This window comes from Schistosoma haematobium, chromosome 6 (genome assembly GCF_000699445.3).
Source record: "Schistosoma haematobium chromosome 6, whole genome shotgun sequence".
Taxonomy (NCBI): domain Eukaryota; kingdom Metazoa; phylum Platyhelminthes; class Trematoda; order Strigeidida; family Schistosomatidae; genus Schistosoma; species Schistosoma haematobium.
This window is the reverse complement of record NC_067201.1, coordinates 20,970,121-20,988,595: the sequence shown is the minus strand read 5'-3', so window position 1 is coordinate 20,988,595 and position 18,475 is coordinate 20,970,121. Positions and strand designations below refer to the sequence as shown.

Below are 18,475 nucleotides of genomic sequence, written 5' to 3'. Positions count from 1 at the left end.
GAAATACCTAACGATGGAGAAGGCGCGAACAAAGAATTGAATGGACTGGGTTTGATCGGATGGCATGGCTCGGCCATGCAGGCGTGGTCCATCTGAATGTTACCTTATATCTTCTATTCATATTAAATATATTGTTCCTTCTCTAGCCTAACCTTGTTCTACATCATGTATTGGTAATTGATACGATACAGTGAGTTGGTGTAGTCGATGGTGTGACTTCCACGTAAGATCTTATAGATTAGACAGTTATATCATGACAGATCTACAAATTTAGGATTAGGTCTATTGTTAGAGCAGTACTAATATCATAGTAGACCATAATTCTACATTGGTGATCCCAACTAAAGAAACGCAACCTAGTCTTATTTTCACTTTAACTTGCTTGGTCCATTTAATATTTATGTTAACCCAATATTCTAATAGTCCTCTGATTAGTGCTAACATGTATTATCTTAATGTTATATTGATTAGTTCTCAAAACATACTAGCTCAATCGATATTAAAAACTGGTCGTCTATATCAACTAATTAGCTTTGATGGTTCGTTAACAAGCTTTACTACCATTTACATGCTTCAGCGACATAGTCTTCTTTAAACATCAAGCTCTACAAATATGACCTGTAAATAGTGTAAATATACATTGACTAACAATACATCCAAGGACTAAATAGTTATCTGGATCTAATTATCAGTGTTCCTTCACCTAACACCTCATCCTGTTTTAAACTATGCACTATCCTGTAATATCTTTTCTTCCGACCACTGCCTGCCTAATTTCATATTCTCGAGTTCCATTGCCAAACAACAAGGATGACACTACTAAAGCATACGGTGAGTTTCAGCTATAGGTTTTCTGCAATCATAAGGTCATTTTAGATGGCTCGTTTAATAACAACCACACAATTATCTGGATTCATTCGATTGTTCTAATCCGAGCGAGTGGCAAAAACGTCAACACCATCAAGCACCCTGGAATTAATTGCCACACTGCATGTTTTATTCTGGATACTTTTGGATCATTACTACTCCTTACGAATGGCGTTATATATATCGTCCACTGAATAATCTAATTTTTAGAAATAATCCAGGCGAGTTCAACCATCTTACCTAATGATTTTTGTACTGAACATATATATGTTTTCCAGTTGCTTTTGCCATATATTTGTAAGTGTCCCTAGGCTGAATGCAGTAACTTCTTATGGAATGTTTATAACGCATCATATTCCTGCCTGGAGTTTCACAATCAGTCTTAACTTTAAAATTATTTATCTGGTCATGTTCATTATTTTTAAATTGTCATATACGTCAACAACCTGCATGTTCACCTGGCCCATACATACGTTTTACTATATCTTCATGTCTTTTGAATTTAGAAATCATCTGAATCGCCTTTAACATTTATCAATAAACCCATCATAGTTGTTGTTGCTAATCGTATTTGGGTTTATGGATTGGTTTATCATAGTAGCAGCCTAAAATGCAGACATAGTTTAGATAATTAGATTACAAATTTAGGTACTATCAACGGCACTAGTCAAATAACTAAATCCCCAGGTAGCTGTTGACTAAACAAACGTTTAAAATCAAAACTCCGTAGCCTACTAAAATTACCACTAAACGAATCTTTCTGAATTGAAAATTATAATATAATTAGGCTTCTCGGATTCTGTAACATTATAAATTTCCGATAATTTTGAATCACCTAAAGCAAAAATACCTGTTTTTCCACCGGCTAATCCTCAATCAACACTATAACTAGTTAAACATAATAGTTTCAGGATATCGTCATAAAGCATTGTCATGACTTGACAATCACGTAATATGATTGATAAAATTAATGAAACTATTAACAAATTCGGTCAGCAAATTGACTTATAATTATCACTAGTGTTGTTTTTCTCTTATCTTCATTCACTACAGGTGATTACAGCATGTTTCTCTATCAGTTGCTTATTCAGTAAATATCTCAAAACCTTGTCAGTCTAATTGGAGGTTTAGCGACACAATAATGCATGCAAATAATCAATATAAGCAGTCGAGCAAATCTCCTGCAAACTGAAAACATCAATGTCGAATTTACCCCAACACTGACTAAGGTTCAAGCCATTATCATAGACATGAGTTGGGAGTGTACTCCCCTGGTTACAACTTGTGTTCTTCCTGATAATTACATGAGGATCACTCACTGTTAATCATCTTGTAAAAGCTTATTTAGCCGAATACATCCTGCAGCACCACATCACCTAGTAATATGACACATAGGCCTAACTGATTTCAATAACTTATAACCACTATATCTCAATTAAATCGTATTCCGCCCTATGATAAACTGCGTACTTGCAACTAACTTGTATGCATCATCAGCCGGCAAGTATAAATATAAATAAATAGTCTGTCTCTTACGAATACACTCATGTTTAACGATTTGTTCTTAGCTATCTGTCCAAAACTCATATAATTATCACTCATGTATTGAAATTTTGTTTTAATAACCATCAATGTGTATTAGTAGTATTACTAAATTCTATCACAGTCAAGTAAAAATGAGGTTGAGAAAATCTCGCCGTATCTAAATAAACCGTATCAAACTAACTGGAACACTAGTTGGAATTCTCCACGGTAATATTTTTGGTCATTCAGTTAGCCTACTAATACAGATGCAATTGGAAATCACATATGGACAGGTGACCGGCATAATTGTAAATTGGTTTCATAATTTAAACCAAAACTAATACCAATATTACCATTTCTACAATATTGACTGCTTTTAATATTTCTAAACAAAATACATATTACCTATGAGTTAAGTTATTAACCAACGGATATTAACACGCACCGTTTTATTATTGTTATTGTAATCCCATTTTTTATAGCTCAAATCTTCACCCAAATTTTCATTTCAAGTATGTTAAGCATGAAGGCAGATATTTTAAAATTATTACATGTATTTCCCGACCAGATGCTGCCGCCTTCTTTTGATTTATCTTTCAGCTTATCAATATCCGAAGGATTCTACCTATTCTTGGTAACCTCCGGAGCCCGACAATCCCATCTAACTTGGTATCGAACCAGCACCATGTTGATTCTGGTGGGAGAGCAGTGTAGTGGCATTGGACAATAACCACACAATCTTCAAAGCTGGATACGAGATTGCTCGGAAAATAGATATTCACTATTTAACGCGGAGAAATACCTAACGATGGAGAAGGCGCGAACAAAGAATTGAATGGACTGGGTTTGATCGGATGGCATGGCTCGGCCATGCAGGCGTGGTCCATCTGAATGTTACCTTATATCTTCTATTCATATTAAATATATTGTTCCTTCTCTAGCCTAACCTTGTTCTACATCATGTATTGGTAATTGATACGATACAGTGAGTTGGTGTAGTCGATGGTGTGACTTCCACGTAAGATCTTATAGATTAGACAGTTATATCATGACAGATCTACAAATTTAGGATTAGGTCTATTGTTAGAGCAGTACTAATATCATAGTAGACCATAATTCTACATTGGTGATCCCAACTAAAGAAACGCAACCTAGTCTTATTTTCACTTTAACTTGCTTGGTCCATTTAATATTTATGTTAACCCAATATTCTAATAGTCCTCTGATTAGTGCTAACATGTATTATCTTAATGTTATATTGATTAGTTCTCAAAACATACTAGCTCAATCGATATTAAAAACTGGTCGTCTATATCAACTAATTAGCTTTGATGGTTCGTTAACAAGCTTTACTACCATTTACATGCTTCAGCGACATAGTCTTCTTTAAACATCAAGCTCTACAAATATGACCTGTAAATAGTGTAAATATACATTGACTAACAATACATCCAAGGACTAAATAGTTATCTGGATCTAATTATCAGTGTTCCTTCACCTAACACCTCATCCTGTTTTAAACTATGCACTATCCTGTAATATCTTTTCTTCCGACCACTGCCTGCCTAATTTCATATTCTCGAGTTCCATTGCCAAACAACAAGGATGACACTACTAAAGCATACGGTGAGTTTCAGCTATAGGTTTTCTGCAATCATAAGGTCATTTTAGATGGCTCGTTTAATAACAACCACACAATTATCTGGATTCATTCGATTGTTCTAATCCGAGCGAGTGGCAAAAACGTCAACACCATCAAGCACCCTGGAATTAATTGCCACACTGCATGTTTTATTCTGGATACTTTTGGATCATTACTACTCCTTACGAATGGCGTTATATATATCGTCCACTGAATAATCTAATTTTTAGAAATAATCCAGGCGAGTTCAACCATCTTACCTAATGATTTTTGTACTGAACATATATATGTTTTCCAGTTGCTTTTGCCATATATTTGTAAGTGTCCCTAGGCTGAATGCAGTAACTTCTTATGGAATGTTTATAACGCATCATATTCCTGCCTGGAGTTTCACAATCAGTCTTAACTTTAAAATTATTTATCTGGTCATGTTCATTATTTTTAAATTGTCATATACGTCAACAACCTGCATGTTCACCTGGCCCATACATACGTTTTACTATATCTTCATGTCTTTTGAATTTAGAAATCATCTGAATCGCCTTTAACATTTATCAATAAACCCATCATAGTTGTTGTTGCTAATCGTATTTGGGTTTATGGATTGGTTTATCATAGTAGCAGCCTAAAATGCAGACATAGTTTAGATAATTAGATTACAAATTTAGGTACTATCAACGGCACTAGTCAAATAACTAAATCCCCAGGTAGCTGTTGACTAAACAAACGTTTAAAATCAAAACTCCGTAGCCTACTAAAATTACCACTAAACGAATCTTTCTGAATTGAAAATTATAATATAATTAGGCTTCTCGGATTCTGTAACATTATAAATTTCCGATAATTTTGAATCACCTAAAGCAAAAATACCTGTTTTTCCACTGGCTAATCCTCAATCAACACTATAACTAGTTAAACATAATAGTTTCAGGATATCGTCATAAAGCATTGTCATGACTTGACAATCACGTAATATGATTGATAAAATTAATGAAACTATTAACAAATTCGGTCAGCAAATTGACTTATAATTATCACTAGTGTTGTTTTTCTCTTATCTTCATTCACTACAGGTGATTACAGCATGTTTCTCTATCAGTTGCTTATTCAGTAAATATCTCAAAACCTTGTCAGTCTAATTGGAGGTTTAGCGACACAATAATGCATGCAAATAATCAATATAAGCAGTCGAGCAAATCTCCTGCAAACTGAAAACATCAATGTCGAATTTACCCCAACACTGACTAAGGTTCAAGCCATTATCATAGACATGAGTTGGGAGTGTACTCCCCTGGTTACAACTTGTGTTCTTCCTGATAATTACATGAGGATCACTCACTGTTAATCATCTTGTAAAAGCTTATTTAGCCGAATACATCCTGCAGCACCACATCACCTAGTAATATGACACATAGGCCTAACTGATTTCAATAACTTATAACCACTATATCTCAATTAAATCGTATTCCGCCCTATGATAAACTGCGTACTTGCAACTAACTTGTATGCATCATCAGCCGGCAAGTATAAATATAAATAAATAGTCTGTCTCTTACGAATACACTCATGTTTAACGATTTGTTCTTAGCTATCTGTCCAAAACTCATATAATTATCACTCATGTATTGAAATTTTGTTTTAATAACCATCAATGTGTATTAGTAGTATTACTAAATTCTATCACAGTCAAGTAAAAATGAGGTTGAGAAAATCTCGCCGTATCTAAATAAACCGTATCAAACTAACTGGAACACTAGTTGGAATTCTCCACGGTAATATTTTTGGTCATTCAGTTAGCCTACTAATACAGATGCAATTGGAAATCACATATGGACAGGTGACCGACATAATTGTAAATTGGTTTCATAATTTAAACCAAAACTAATACCAATATTACCATTTCTACAATATTGACTGCTTTTAATATTTCTAAACAAAATACATATTACCTATGAGTTAAGTTATTAACCAACGGATATTAACACGCACCGTTTTATTATTGTTATTGTAATCCCATTTTTTATAGCTCAAATCTTCACCCAAATTTTCATTTCAAGTATGTTAAGCATGAAGGCAGATATTTTAAAATTATTACATGTATTTCCCGACCAGATGCTGCCGCCTTCTTTTGATTTATCTTTCAGCTTATCAATATCCGAAGGATTCTACCTATTCTTGGTAACCTCCGGAGCCCGACAATCCCATCTAACTTGGTATCGAACCAGCACCATGTTGATTCTGGTGGGAGAGCAGTGTAGTGGCATTGGACAATAACCACACAATCTTCAAAGCTGGATACGAGATTGCTCGGAAAATAGATATTCACTATTTAACGCGGAGAAATACCTAACGATGGAGAAGGCGCGAACAAAGAATTGAATGGACTGGGTTTGATCGGATGGCATGGCTCGGCCATGCAGGCGTGGTCCATCTGAATGTTACCTTATATCTTCTATTCATATTAAATATATTGTTCCTTCTCTAGCCTAACCTTGTTCTACATCATGTATTGGTAATTGATACGATACAGTGAGTTGGTGTAGTCGATGGTGTGACTTCCACGTAAGATCTTATAGATTAGACAGTTATATCATGACAGATCTACAAATTTAGGATTAGGTCTATTGTTAGAGCAGTACTAATATCATAGTAGACCATAATTCTACATTGGTGATCCCAACTAAAGAAACGCAACCTAGTCTTATTTTCACTTTAACTTGCTTGGTCCATTTAATATTTATGTTAACCCAATATTCTAATAGTCCTCTGATTAGTGCTAACATGTATTATCTTAATGTTATATTGATTAGTTCTCAAAACATACTAGCTCAATCGATATTAAAAACTGGTCGTCTATATCAACTAATTAGCTTTGATGGTTCGTTAACAAGCTTTACTACCATTTACATGCTTCAGCGACATAGTCTTCTTTAAACATCAAGCTCTACAAATATGACCTGTAAATAGTGTAAATATACATTGACTAACAATACATCCAAGGACTAAATAGTTATCTGGATCTAATTATCAGTGTTCCTTCACCTAACACCTCATCCTGTTTTAAACTATGCACTATCCTGTAATATCTTTTCTTCCGACCACTGCCTGCCTAATTTCATATTCTCGAGTTCCATTGCCAAACAACAAGGATGACACTACTAAAGCATACGGTGAGTTTCAGCTATAGGTTTTCTGCAATCATAAGGTCATTTTAGATGGCTCGTTTAATAACAACCACACAATTATCTGGATTCATTCGATTGTTCTAATCCGAGCGAGTGGCAAAAACGTCAACACCATCAAGCACCCTGGAATTAATTGCCACACTGCATGTTTTATTCTGGATACTTTTGGATCATTACTACTCCTTACGAATGGCGTTATATATATCGTCCACTGAATAATCTAATTTTTAGAAATAATCCAGGCGAGTTCAACCATCTTACCTAATGATTTTTGTACTGAACATATATATGTTTTCCAGTTGCTTTTGCCATATATTTGTAAGTGTCCCTAGGCTGAATGCAGTAACTTCTTATGGAATGTTTATAACGCATCATATTCCTGCCTGGAGTTTCACAATCAGTCTTAACTTTAAAATTATTTATCTGGTCATGTTCATTATTTTTAAATTGTCATATACGTCAACAACCTGCATGTTCACCTGGCCCATACATACGTTTTACTATATCTTCATGTCTTTTGAATTTAGAAATCATCTGAATCGCCTTTAACATTTATCAATAAACCCATCATAGTTGTTGTTGCTAATCGTATTTGGGTTTATGGATTGGTTTATCATAGTAGCAGCCTAAAATGCAGACATAGTTTAGATAATTAGATTACAAATTTAGGTACTATCAACGGCACTAGTCAAATAACTAAATCCCCAGGTAGCTGTTGACTAAACAAACGTTTAAAATCAAAACTCCGTAGCCTACTAAAATTACCACTAAACGAATCTTTCTGAATTGAAAATTATAATATAATTAGGCTTCTCGGATTCTGTAACATTATAAATTTCCGATAATTTTGAATCACCTAAAGCAAAAATACCTGTTTTTCCACTGGCTAATCCTCAATCAACACTATAACTAGTTAAACATAATAGTTTCAGGATATCGTCATAAAGCATTGTCATGACTTGACAATCACGTAATATGATTGATAAAATTAATGAAACTATTAACAAATTCGGTCAGCAAATTGACTTATAATTATCACTAGTGTTGTTTTTCTCTTATCTTCATTCACTACAGGTGATTACAGCATGTTTCTCTATCAGTTGCTTATTCAGTAAATATCTCAAAACCTTGTCAGTCTAATTGGAGGTTTAGCGACACAATAATGCATGCAAATAATCAATATAAGCAGTCGAGCAAATCTCCTGCAAACTGAAAACATCAATGTCGAATTTACCCCAACACTGACTAAGGTTCAAGCCATTATCATAGACATGAGTTGGGAGTGTACTCCCCTGGTTACAACTTGTGTTCTTCCTGATAATTACATGAGGATCACTCACTGTTAATCATCTTGTAAAAGCTTATTTAGCCGAATACATCCTGCAGCACCACATCACCTAGTAATATGACACATAGGCCTAACTGATTTCAATAACTTATAACCACTATATCTCAATTAAATCGTATTCCACCCTATGATAAACTGCGTACTTGCAACTAACTTGTATGCATCATCAGCCGGCAAGTATAAATATAAATAAATAGTCTGTCTCTTACGAATACACTCATGTTTAACGATTTGTTCTTAGCTATCTGTCCAAAACTCATATAATTATCACTCATGTATTGAAATTTTGTTTTAATAACCATCAATGTGTATTAGTAGTATTACTAAATTCTATCACAGTCAAGTAAAAATGAGGTTGAGAAAATCTCGCCGTATCTAAATAAACCGTATCAAACTAACTGGAACACTAGTTGGAATTCTCCACGGTAATATTTTTGGTCATTCAGTTAGCCTACTAATACAGATGCAATTGGAAATCACATATGGACAGGTGACCGGCATAATTGTAAATTGGTTTCATAATTTAAACCAAAACTAATACCAATATTACCATTTCTACAATATTGACTGCTTTTAATATTTCTAAACAAAATACATATTACCTATGAGTTAAGTTATTAACCAACGGATATTAACACGCACCGTTTTATTATTGTTATTGTAATCCCATTTTTTATAGCTCAAATCTTCACCCAAATTTTCATTTCAAGTATGTTAAGCATGAAGGCAGATATTTTAAAATTATTACATGTATTTCCCGACCAGATGCTGCCGCCTTCTTTTGATTTATCTTTCAGCTTATCAATATCCGAAGGATTCTACCTATTCTTGGTAACCTCCGGAGCCCGACAATCCCATCTAACTTGGTATCGAACCAGCACCATGTTGATTCTGGTGGGAGAGCAGTGTAGTGGCATTGGACAATAACCACACAATCTTCAAAGCTGGATACGAGATTGCTCGGAAAATAGATATTCACTATTTAACGCGGAGAAATACCTAACGATGGAGAAGGCGCGAACAAAGAATTGAATGGACTGGGTTTGATCGGATGGCATGGCTCGGCCATGCAGGCGTGGTCCATCTGAATGTTACCTTATATCTTCTATTCATATTAAATATATTGTTCCTTCTCTAGCCTAACCTTGTTCTACATCATGTATTGGTAATTGATACGATACAGTGAGTTGGTGTAGTCGATGGTGTGACTTCCACGTAAGATCTTATAGATTAGACAGTTATATCATGACAAATCTACAAATTTAGGATTAGGTCTATTGTTAGAGCAGTACTAATATCATAGTAGACCATAATTCTACATTGGTGATCCCAACTAAAGAAACGCAACCTAGTCTTATTTTCACTTTAACTTGCTTGGTCCATTTAATATTTATGTTAACCCAATATTCTAATAGTCCTCTGATTAGTGCTAACATGTATTATCTTAATGTTATATTGATTAGTTCTCAAAACATACTAGCTCAATCGATATTAAAAACTGGTCGTCTATATCAACTAATTAGCTTTGATGGTTCGTTAACAAGCTTTACTACCATTTACATGCTTCAGCGACATAGTCTTCTTTAAACATCAAGCTCTACAAATATGACCTGTAAATAGTGTAAATATACATTGACTAACAATACATCCAAGGACTAAATAGTTATCTGGATCTAATTATCAGTGTTCCTTCACCTAACACCTCATCCTGTTTTAAACTATGCACTATCCTGTAATATCTTTTCTTCCGACCACTGCCTGCCTAATTTCATATTCTCGAGTTCCATTGCCAAACAACAAGGATGACACTACTAAAGCATACGGTGAGTTTCAGCTATAGGTTTTCTGCAATCATAAGGTCATTTTAGATGGCTCGTTTAATAACAACCACACAATTATCTGGATTCATTCGATTGTTCTAATCCGAGCGAGTGGCAAAAACGTCAACACCATCAAGCACCCTGGAATTAATTGCCACACTGCATGTTTTATTCTGGATACTTTTGGATCATTACTACTCCTTACGAATGGCGTTATATATATCGTCCACTGAATAATCTAATTTTTAGAAATAATCCAGGCGAGTTCAACCATCTTACCTAATGATTTTTTGTACTGAACATATATATGTTTTCCAGTTGCTTTTGCCATATATTTGTAAGTGTCCCTAGGCTGAATGCAGTAACTTCTTATGGAATGTTTATAACGCATCATATTCCTGCCTGGAGTTTCACAATCAGTCTTAACTTTAAAATTATTTATCTGGTCATGTTCATTATTTTTAAATTGTCATATACGTCAACAACCTGCATGTTCACCTGGCCCATACATACGTTTTACTATATCTTCATGTCTTTTGAATTTAGAAATCATCTGAATCGCCTTTAACATTTATCAATAAACCCATCATAGTTGTTGTTGCTAATCGTATTTGGGTTTATGGATTGGTTTATCATAGTAGCAGCCTAAAATGCAGACATAGTTTAGATAATTAGATTACAAATTTAGGTACTATCAACGGCACTAGTCAAATAACTAAATCCCCAGGTAGCTGTTGACTAAACAAACGTTTAAAATCAAAACTCCGTAGCCTACTAAAATTACCACTAAACGAATCTTTCTGAATTGAAAATTATAATATAATTAGGCTTCTCGGATTCTGTAACATTATAAATTTCCGATAATTTTGAATCACCTAAAGCAAAAATACCTGTTTTTCCACTGGCTAATCCTCAATCAACACTATAACTAGTTAAACATAATAGTTTCAGGATATCGTCATAAAGCATTGTCATGACTTGACAATCACGTAATATGATTGATAAAATTAATGAAACTATTAACAAATTCGGTCAGCAAATTGACTTATAATTATCACTAGTGTTGTTTTTCTCTTATCTTCATTCACTACAGGTGATTACAGCATGTTTCTCTATCAGTTGCTTATTCAGTAAATATCTCAAAACCTTGTCAGTCTAATTGGAGGTTTAGCGACACAATAATGCATGCAAATAATCAATATAAGCAGTCGAGCAAATCTCCTGCAAACTGAAAACATCAATGTCGAATTTACCCCAACACTGACTAAGGTTCAAGCCATTATCATAGACATGAGTTGGGAGTGTACTCCCCTGGTTACAACTTGTGTTCTTCCTGATAATTACATGAGGATCACTCACTGTTAATCATCTTGTAAAAGCTTATTTAGCCGAATACATCCTGCAGCACCACATCACCTAGTAATATGACACATAGGCCTAACTGATTTCAATAACTTATAACCACTATATCTCAATTAAATCGTATTCCACCCTATGATAAACTGCGTACTTGCAACTAACTTGTATGCATCATCAGCCGGCAAGTATAAATATAAATAAATAGTCTGTCTCTTACGAATACACTCATGTTTAACGATTTGTTCTTAGCTATCTGTCCAAAACTCATATAATTATCACTCATGTATTGAAATTTTGTTTTAATAACCATCAATGTGTATTAGTAGTATTACTAAATTCTATCACAGTCAAGTAAAAATGAGGTTGAGAAAATCTCGCCGTATCTAAATAAACCGTATCAAACTAACTGGAACACTAGTTGGAATTCTCCACGGTAATATTTTTGGTCATTCAGTTAGCCTACTAATACAGATGCAATTGGAAATCACATATGGACAGGTGACCGGCATAATTGTAAATTGGTTTCATAATTTAAACCAAAACTAATACCAATATTACCATTTCTACAATATTGACTGCTTTTAATATTTCTAAACAAAATACATATTACCTATGAGTTAAGTTATTAACCAACGGATATTAACACGCACCGTTTTATTATTGTTATTGTAATCCCATTTTTTATAGCTCAAATCTTCACCCAAATTTTCATTTCAAGTATGTTAAGCATGAAGGCAGATATTTTAAAATTATTACATGTATTTCCCGACCAGATGCTGCCGCCTTCTTTTGATTTATCTTTCAGCTTATCAATATCCGAAGGATTCTACCTATTCTTGGTAACCTCCGGAGCCCGACAATCCCATCTAACTTGGTATCGAACCAGCACCATGTTGATTCTGGTGGGAGAGCAGTGTAGTGGCATTGGACAATAACCACACAATCTTCAAAGCTGGATACGAGATTGCTCGGAAAATAGATATTCACTATTTAACGCGGAGAAATACCTAACGATGGAGAAGGCGCGAACAAAGAATTGAATGGACTGGGTTTGATCGGATGGCATGGCTCGGCCATGCAGGCGTGGTCCATCTGAATGTTACCTTATATCTTCTATTCATATTAAATATATTGTTCCTTCTCTAGCCTAACCTTGTTCTACATCATGTATTGGTAATTGATACGATACAGTGAGTTGGTGTAGTCGATGGTGTGACTTCCACGTAAGATCTTATAGATTAGACAGTTATATCATGACAAATCTACAAATTTAGGATTAGGTCTATTGTTAGAGCAGTACTAATATCATAGTAGACCATAATTCTACATTGGTGATCCCAACTAAAGAAACGCAACCTAGTCTTATTTTCACTTTAACTTGCTTGGTCCATTTAATATTTATGTTAACCCAATATTCTAATAGTCCTCTGATTAGTGCTAACATGTATTATCTTAATGTTATATTGATTAGTTCTCAAAACATACTAGCTCAATCGATATTAAAAACTGGTCGTCTATATCAACTAATTAGCTTTGATGGTTCGTTAACAAGCTTTACTACCATTTACATGCTTCAGCGACATAGTCTTCTTTAAACATCAAGCTCTACAAATATGACCTGTAAATAGTGTAAATATACATTGACTAACAATACATCCAAGGACTAAATAGTTATCTGGATCTAATTATCAGTGTTCCTTCACCTAACACCTCATCCTGTTTTAAACTATGCACTATCCTGTAATATCTTTTCTTCCGACCACTGCCTGCCTAATTTCATATTCTCGAGTTCCATTGCCAAACAACAAGGATGACACTACTAAAGCATACGGTGAGTTTCAGCTATAGGTTTTCTGCAATCATAAGGTCATTTTAGATGGCTCGTTTAATAACAACCACACAATTATCTGGATTCATTCGATTGTTCTAATCCGAGCGAGTGGCAAAAACGTCAACACCATCAAGCACCCTGGAATTAATTGCCACACTGCATGTTTTATTCTGGATACTTTTGGATCATTACTACTCCTTACGAATGGCGTTATATATATCGTCCACTGAATAATCTAATTTTTAGAAATAATCCAGGCGAGTTCAACCATCTTACCTAATGATTTTTTGTACTGAACATATATATGTTTTCCAGTTGCTTTTGCCATATATTTGTAAGTGTCCCTAGGCTGAATGCAGTAACTTCTTATGGAATGTTTATAACGCATCATATTCCTGCCTGGAGTTTCACAATCAGTCTTAACTTTAAAATTATTTATCTGGTCATGTTCATTATTTTTAAATTGTCATATACGTCAACAACCTGCATGTTCACCTGGCCCATACATACGTTTTACTATATCTTCATGTCTTTTGAATTTAGAAATCATCTGAATCGCCTTTAACATTTATCAATAAACCCATCATAGTTGTTGTTGCTAATCGTATTTGGGTTTATGGATTGGTTTATCATAGTAGCAGCCTAAAATGCAGACATAGTTTAGATAATTAGATTACAAATTTAGGTACTATCAACGGCACTAGTCAAATAACTAAATCCCCAGGTAGCTGTTGACTAAACAAACGTTTAAAATCAAAACTCCGTAGCCTACTAAAATTACCACTAAACGAATCTTTCTGAATTGAAAATTATAATATAATTAGGCTTCTCGGATTCTGTAACATTATAAATTTCCGATAATTTTGAATCACCTAAAGCAAAAATACCTGTTTTTCCACTGGCTAATCCTCAATCAACACTATAACTAGTTAAACATAATAGTTTCAGGATATCGTCATAAAGCATTGTCATGACTTGACAATCACGTAATATGATTGATAAAATTAATGAAACTATTAACAAATTCGGTCAGCAAATTGACTTATAATTATCACTAGTGTTGTTTTCTCTTATCTTCATTCACTACAGGTGATTACAGCATGTTTCTCTATCAGTTGCTTATTCAGTAAATATCTCAAAACCTTGTCAGTCTAATTGGAGGTTTAGCGACACAATAATGCATGCAAATAATCAATATAAGCAGTCGAGCAAATCTCCTGCAAACTGAAAACATCAATGTCGAATTTACCCCAACACTGACTAAGGTTCAAGCCATTATCATAGACATGAGTTGGGAGTGTACTCCCCTGGTTACAACTTGTGTTCTTCCTGATAATTACATGAGGATCACTCACTGTTAATCATCTTGTAAAAGCTTATTTAGCCGAATACATCCTGCAGCACCACATCACCTAGTAATATGACACATAGGCCTAACTGATTTCAATAACTTATAACCACTATATCTCAATTAAATCGTATTCCGCCCTATGATAAACTGCGTACTTGCAACTAACTTGTATGCATCATCAGCCGGCAAGTATAAATATAAATAAATAGTCTGTCTCTTACGAATACACTCATGTTTAACGATTTGTTCTTAGCTATCTGTCCAAAACTCATATAATTATCACTCATGTATTGAAATTTTGTTTTAATAACCATCAATGTGTATTAGTAGTATTACTAAATTCTATCACAGTCAAGTAAAAATGAGGTTGAGAAAATCTCGCCGTATCTAAATAAACCGTATCAAACTAACTGGAACACTAGTTGGAATTCTCCACGGTAATATTTTTGGTCATTCAGTTAGCCTACTAATACAGATGCAATTGGAAATCACATATGGACAGGTGACCGGCATAATTGTAAATTGGTTTCATAATTTAAACCAAAACTAATACCAATATTACCATTTCTACAATATTGACTGCTTTTAATATTTCTAAACAAAATACATATTACCTATGAGTTAAGTTATTAACCAACGGATATTAACACGCACCGTTTTATTATTGTTATTGTAATCCCATTTTTTATAGCTCAAATCTTCACCCAAATTTTCATTTCAAGTATGTTAAGCATGAAGGCAGATATTTTAAAATTATTACATGTATTTCCCGACCAGATGCTGCCGCCTTCTTTTTGATTTATCTTTCAGCTTATCAATATCCGAAGGATTCTACCTATTCTTGGTAACCTCCGGAGCCCGACAATCCCATCTAACTTGGTATCGAACCAGCACCATGTTGATTCTGGTGGGAGAGCAGTGTAGTGGCATTGGACAATAACCACACAATCTTCAAAGCTGGATACGAGATTGCTCGGAAAATAGATATTCACTATTTAACGCGGAGAAATACCTAACGATGGAGAAGGCGCGAACAAAGAATTGAATGGACTGGGTTTGATCGGATGGCATGGCTCGGCCATGCAGGCGTGGTCCATCTGAATGTTACCTTATATCTTCTATTCATATTAAATATATTGTTCCTTCTCTAGCCTAACCTTGTTCTACATCATGTATTGGTAATTGATACGATACAGTGAGTTGGTGTAGTCGATGGTGTGACTTCCACGTAAGATCTTATAGATTAGACAGTTATATCATGACAAATCTACAAATTTAGGATTAGGTCTATTGTTAGAGCAGTACTAATATCATAGTTGTCCATATTTCTACAGAAGTACTGTTTTTATTTAACTTAGTATTATGACGTATTTTTAGATAAATATCTTGCGAATAAGTGGTCAGCTACTAACATCAGTTACAAATAGAAGTGTTTGTCATCGAGCACTCCTCATAGATCTTCTCAGTTTAAAATTTATTTAAACTGAACCTCTTAGTTTTAATCCAGAGGCTATAGTAAATGATTATTCTGGGTCATTTGTTTTTACTAATATTTGTTATCAACCAAGTAATTCTTGGTTTTAAGGCTTAGACAGCCTGTACGGTCAGTTAGATAGCAACGAAAATGATTGAATGACTTAAGTCAGTATATATGACATGCCGGTACCATTACGGTTTCTTTCTATTCCCGTCCAAATACTGTCATATTTCATTTGTAAGGCTTTGAAGAGAATATAACCGTGGACTTTATACTGTCGTGCAGTCTCGGCAGAGTTTTAATCAGAAAGGCAAATATATACAGCCTACAGTTATAGTCCACTCCTAGAACAAATTAATGTGATTAATCCAAAAAATCTAAGATGGCACAATCAACTACGAAGGAAAAGTTCAAGACACGCCAATCGAACATTAGTGATTATAACAGAAGGAATATTAAACATGCATCCGCAGTGTTTGTTAACCATACGATTTTTCGCCCTGTTTTGCATTTCATCTTCTACCCAGCACTAGTTTAATCTTAATTTCAAAAATAACCTCCTCTGGCTAAGCAGTCGTTATTTGGTTTTGGTAAAGATTCACCTCCATTATTTGATTTCATTGTTGGATGATGCCCGACCTTTGGTTATGAGATCGTCTTGGACCAAACTAGATGTTACTAAATCGTTCGGTTAATCATTGTTGTTCTTTGACTATCTGCCAGGGACGGTAATCCCAATCCTCACAAATAGATGCTGATACCATTTTGCCAGGAATAAACATGCTGTTTTCCAAGTGTCGAGTAAATATTTATTAGCCAATACTTTTCCTGTTTGGTAAGCTATTTTGTTCTAGGAAAACCTTTGACTGTATAACGCAGGCTGTACCGTTTGGGGTATTCTGTACTTCTGAGAAAATTTGTTTGTCTTTTTAAACTCGTACCAATTAAATTAAATGCAATGTTTGTAGTTTGATAAAGTTCAATGATCATGACTCAAAAGAACGTTTTACGTCATATAGTAGAATGCAAATCTGTGTAGTCAAATATACTTTGGCCCGTTGGCCCTTTGCATTCAAGCTAAATGTTGGAATTTGCTTGTTTCGGTAGGGATACAAAAAAAATGAGCAAGTGGTAGAGTTAGTAATTTTTCACACAAAATAACGCAGTTCCGTGTTCTGTAGTTAAATAAGAATAACAGTAACCAGCCAGCGATTAAATGAGTCTTAAGTGGTGGATGTTTGAAGTAAGTATTATTGGTTCATATGCTCTCGCTGGTCGAGTTATCAGGCACTGGATATGGGTCTTGGTGTGGACATAAATACTGGGGTGCAGAAGCACCGGTTTATGAGTCTTCAGTATAGCGAAACACATGTCTTGGATTCTACTGTTAATTACACTTAAGATGTGCCCAAGGACAAAAGTGACGCTGTTTATCAAAACATCCTTATTCCTTTGGTTCCATTATACCCTGGTTTTCAGGTTAGTAGACATTAGGTAGTTCAGCTCCTACACAGTGATGTGTATAAAACTTCATCTCGAAGTTTCAGTTTACTCCAAATTCGCTTTAGGATATAGTGTTCCAGTACACTTCAACAAGACATCGAATGGGTAGTGGCCTCGCATGAAATGGTAAAGGTTTCACTGTTACTGAAGAAGGAGTAAGTGACCTGAATGGTGACCAGACAAAATGTTTTCATTGAACCCCAACAGAACTTGACAGATTTTCTACCAACAGAATAAGTGGACTCGTATAACCAAGGATTTCAATGACACCTCTGAAGTCTGTACTACGCAATAATTTTTCACTGAACACTTGGAATTGCTGACACTCGTGACGATTTTAATGTCGTTTAAAACGTGAGTTCAGCCACATCTACACAACCTTTTTACTTCTATCTCCTCTCTTAATATGGTGGCCGTAACTTTAAGCGAAAACGGAGACATATTTAATGAAAAAGTTGGGTCACTAAGGGATAAAACGCAAGTATACTAATTTGGTGAGCTTCAAACGTTCCTATTGAACTGTGAAACTGCGGTCCAGATCACCCTAGGGCCGTAACCCAACCGGTGG

The 18,475-nt window shown here is 34.7% G+C and overlaps 1 protein-coding gene across 1 annotated transcript in view; it reads right to left on the bottom strand.

The window, feature by feature from the left end:
• Positions 1 to 17,025, bottom strand: part of BTF3L4_1 (Transcription factor BTF3 4) — a gene marked incomplete at its 5' end in the record, with an annotated part of 34,698 nt that extends 17,673 nt beyond the window's left edge. Inside the window, one exon of the mRNA XM_035733022.2 lies at positions 16,962 to 17,025. Coding sequence (XP_035589840.1) covers positions 16,962 to 17,025 — 64 coding nt within the window. The remainder of the gene's footprint in view (positions 1 to 16,961) is intronic.
• Between the last annotated feature and the right edge of the window lie 1,450 nt (positions 17,026 to 18,475).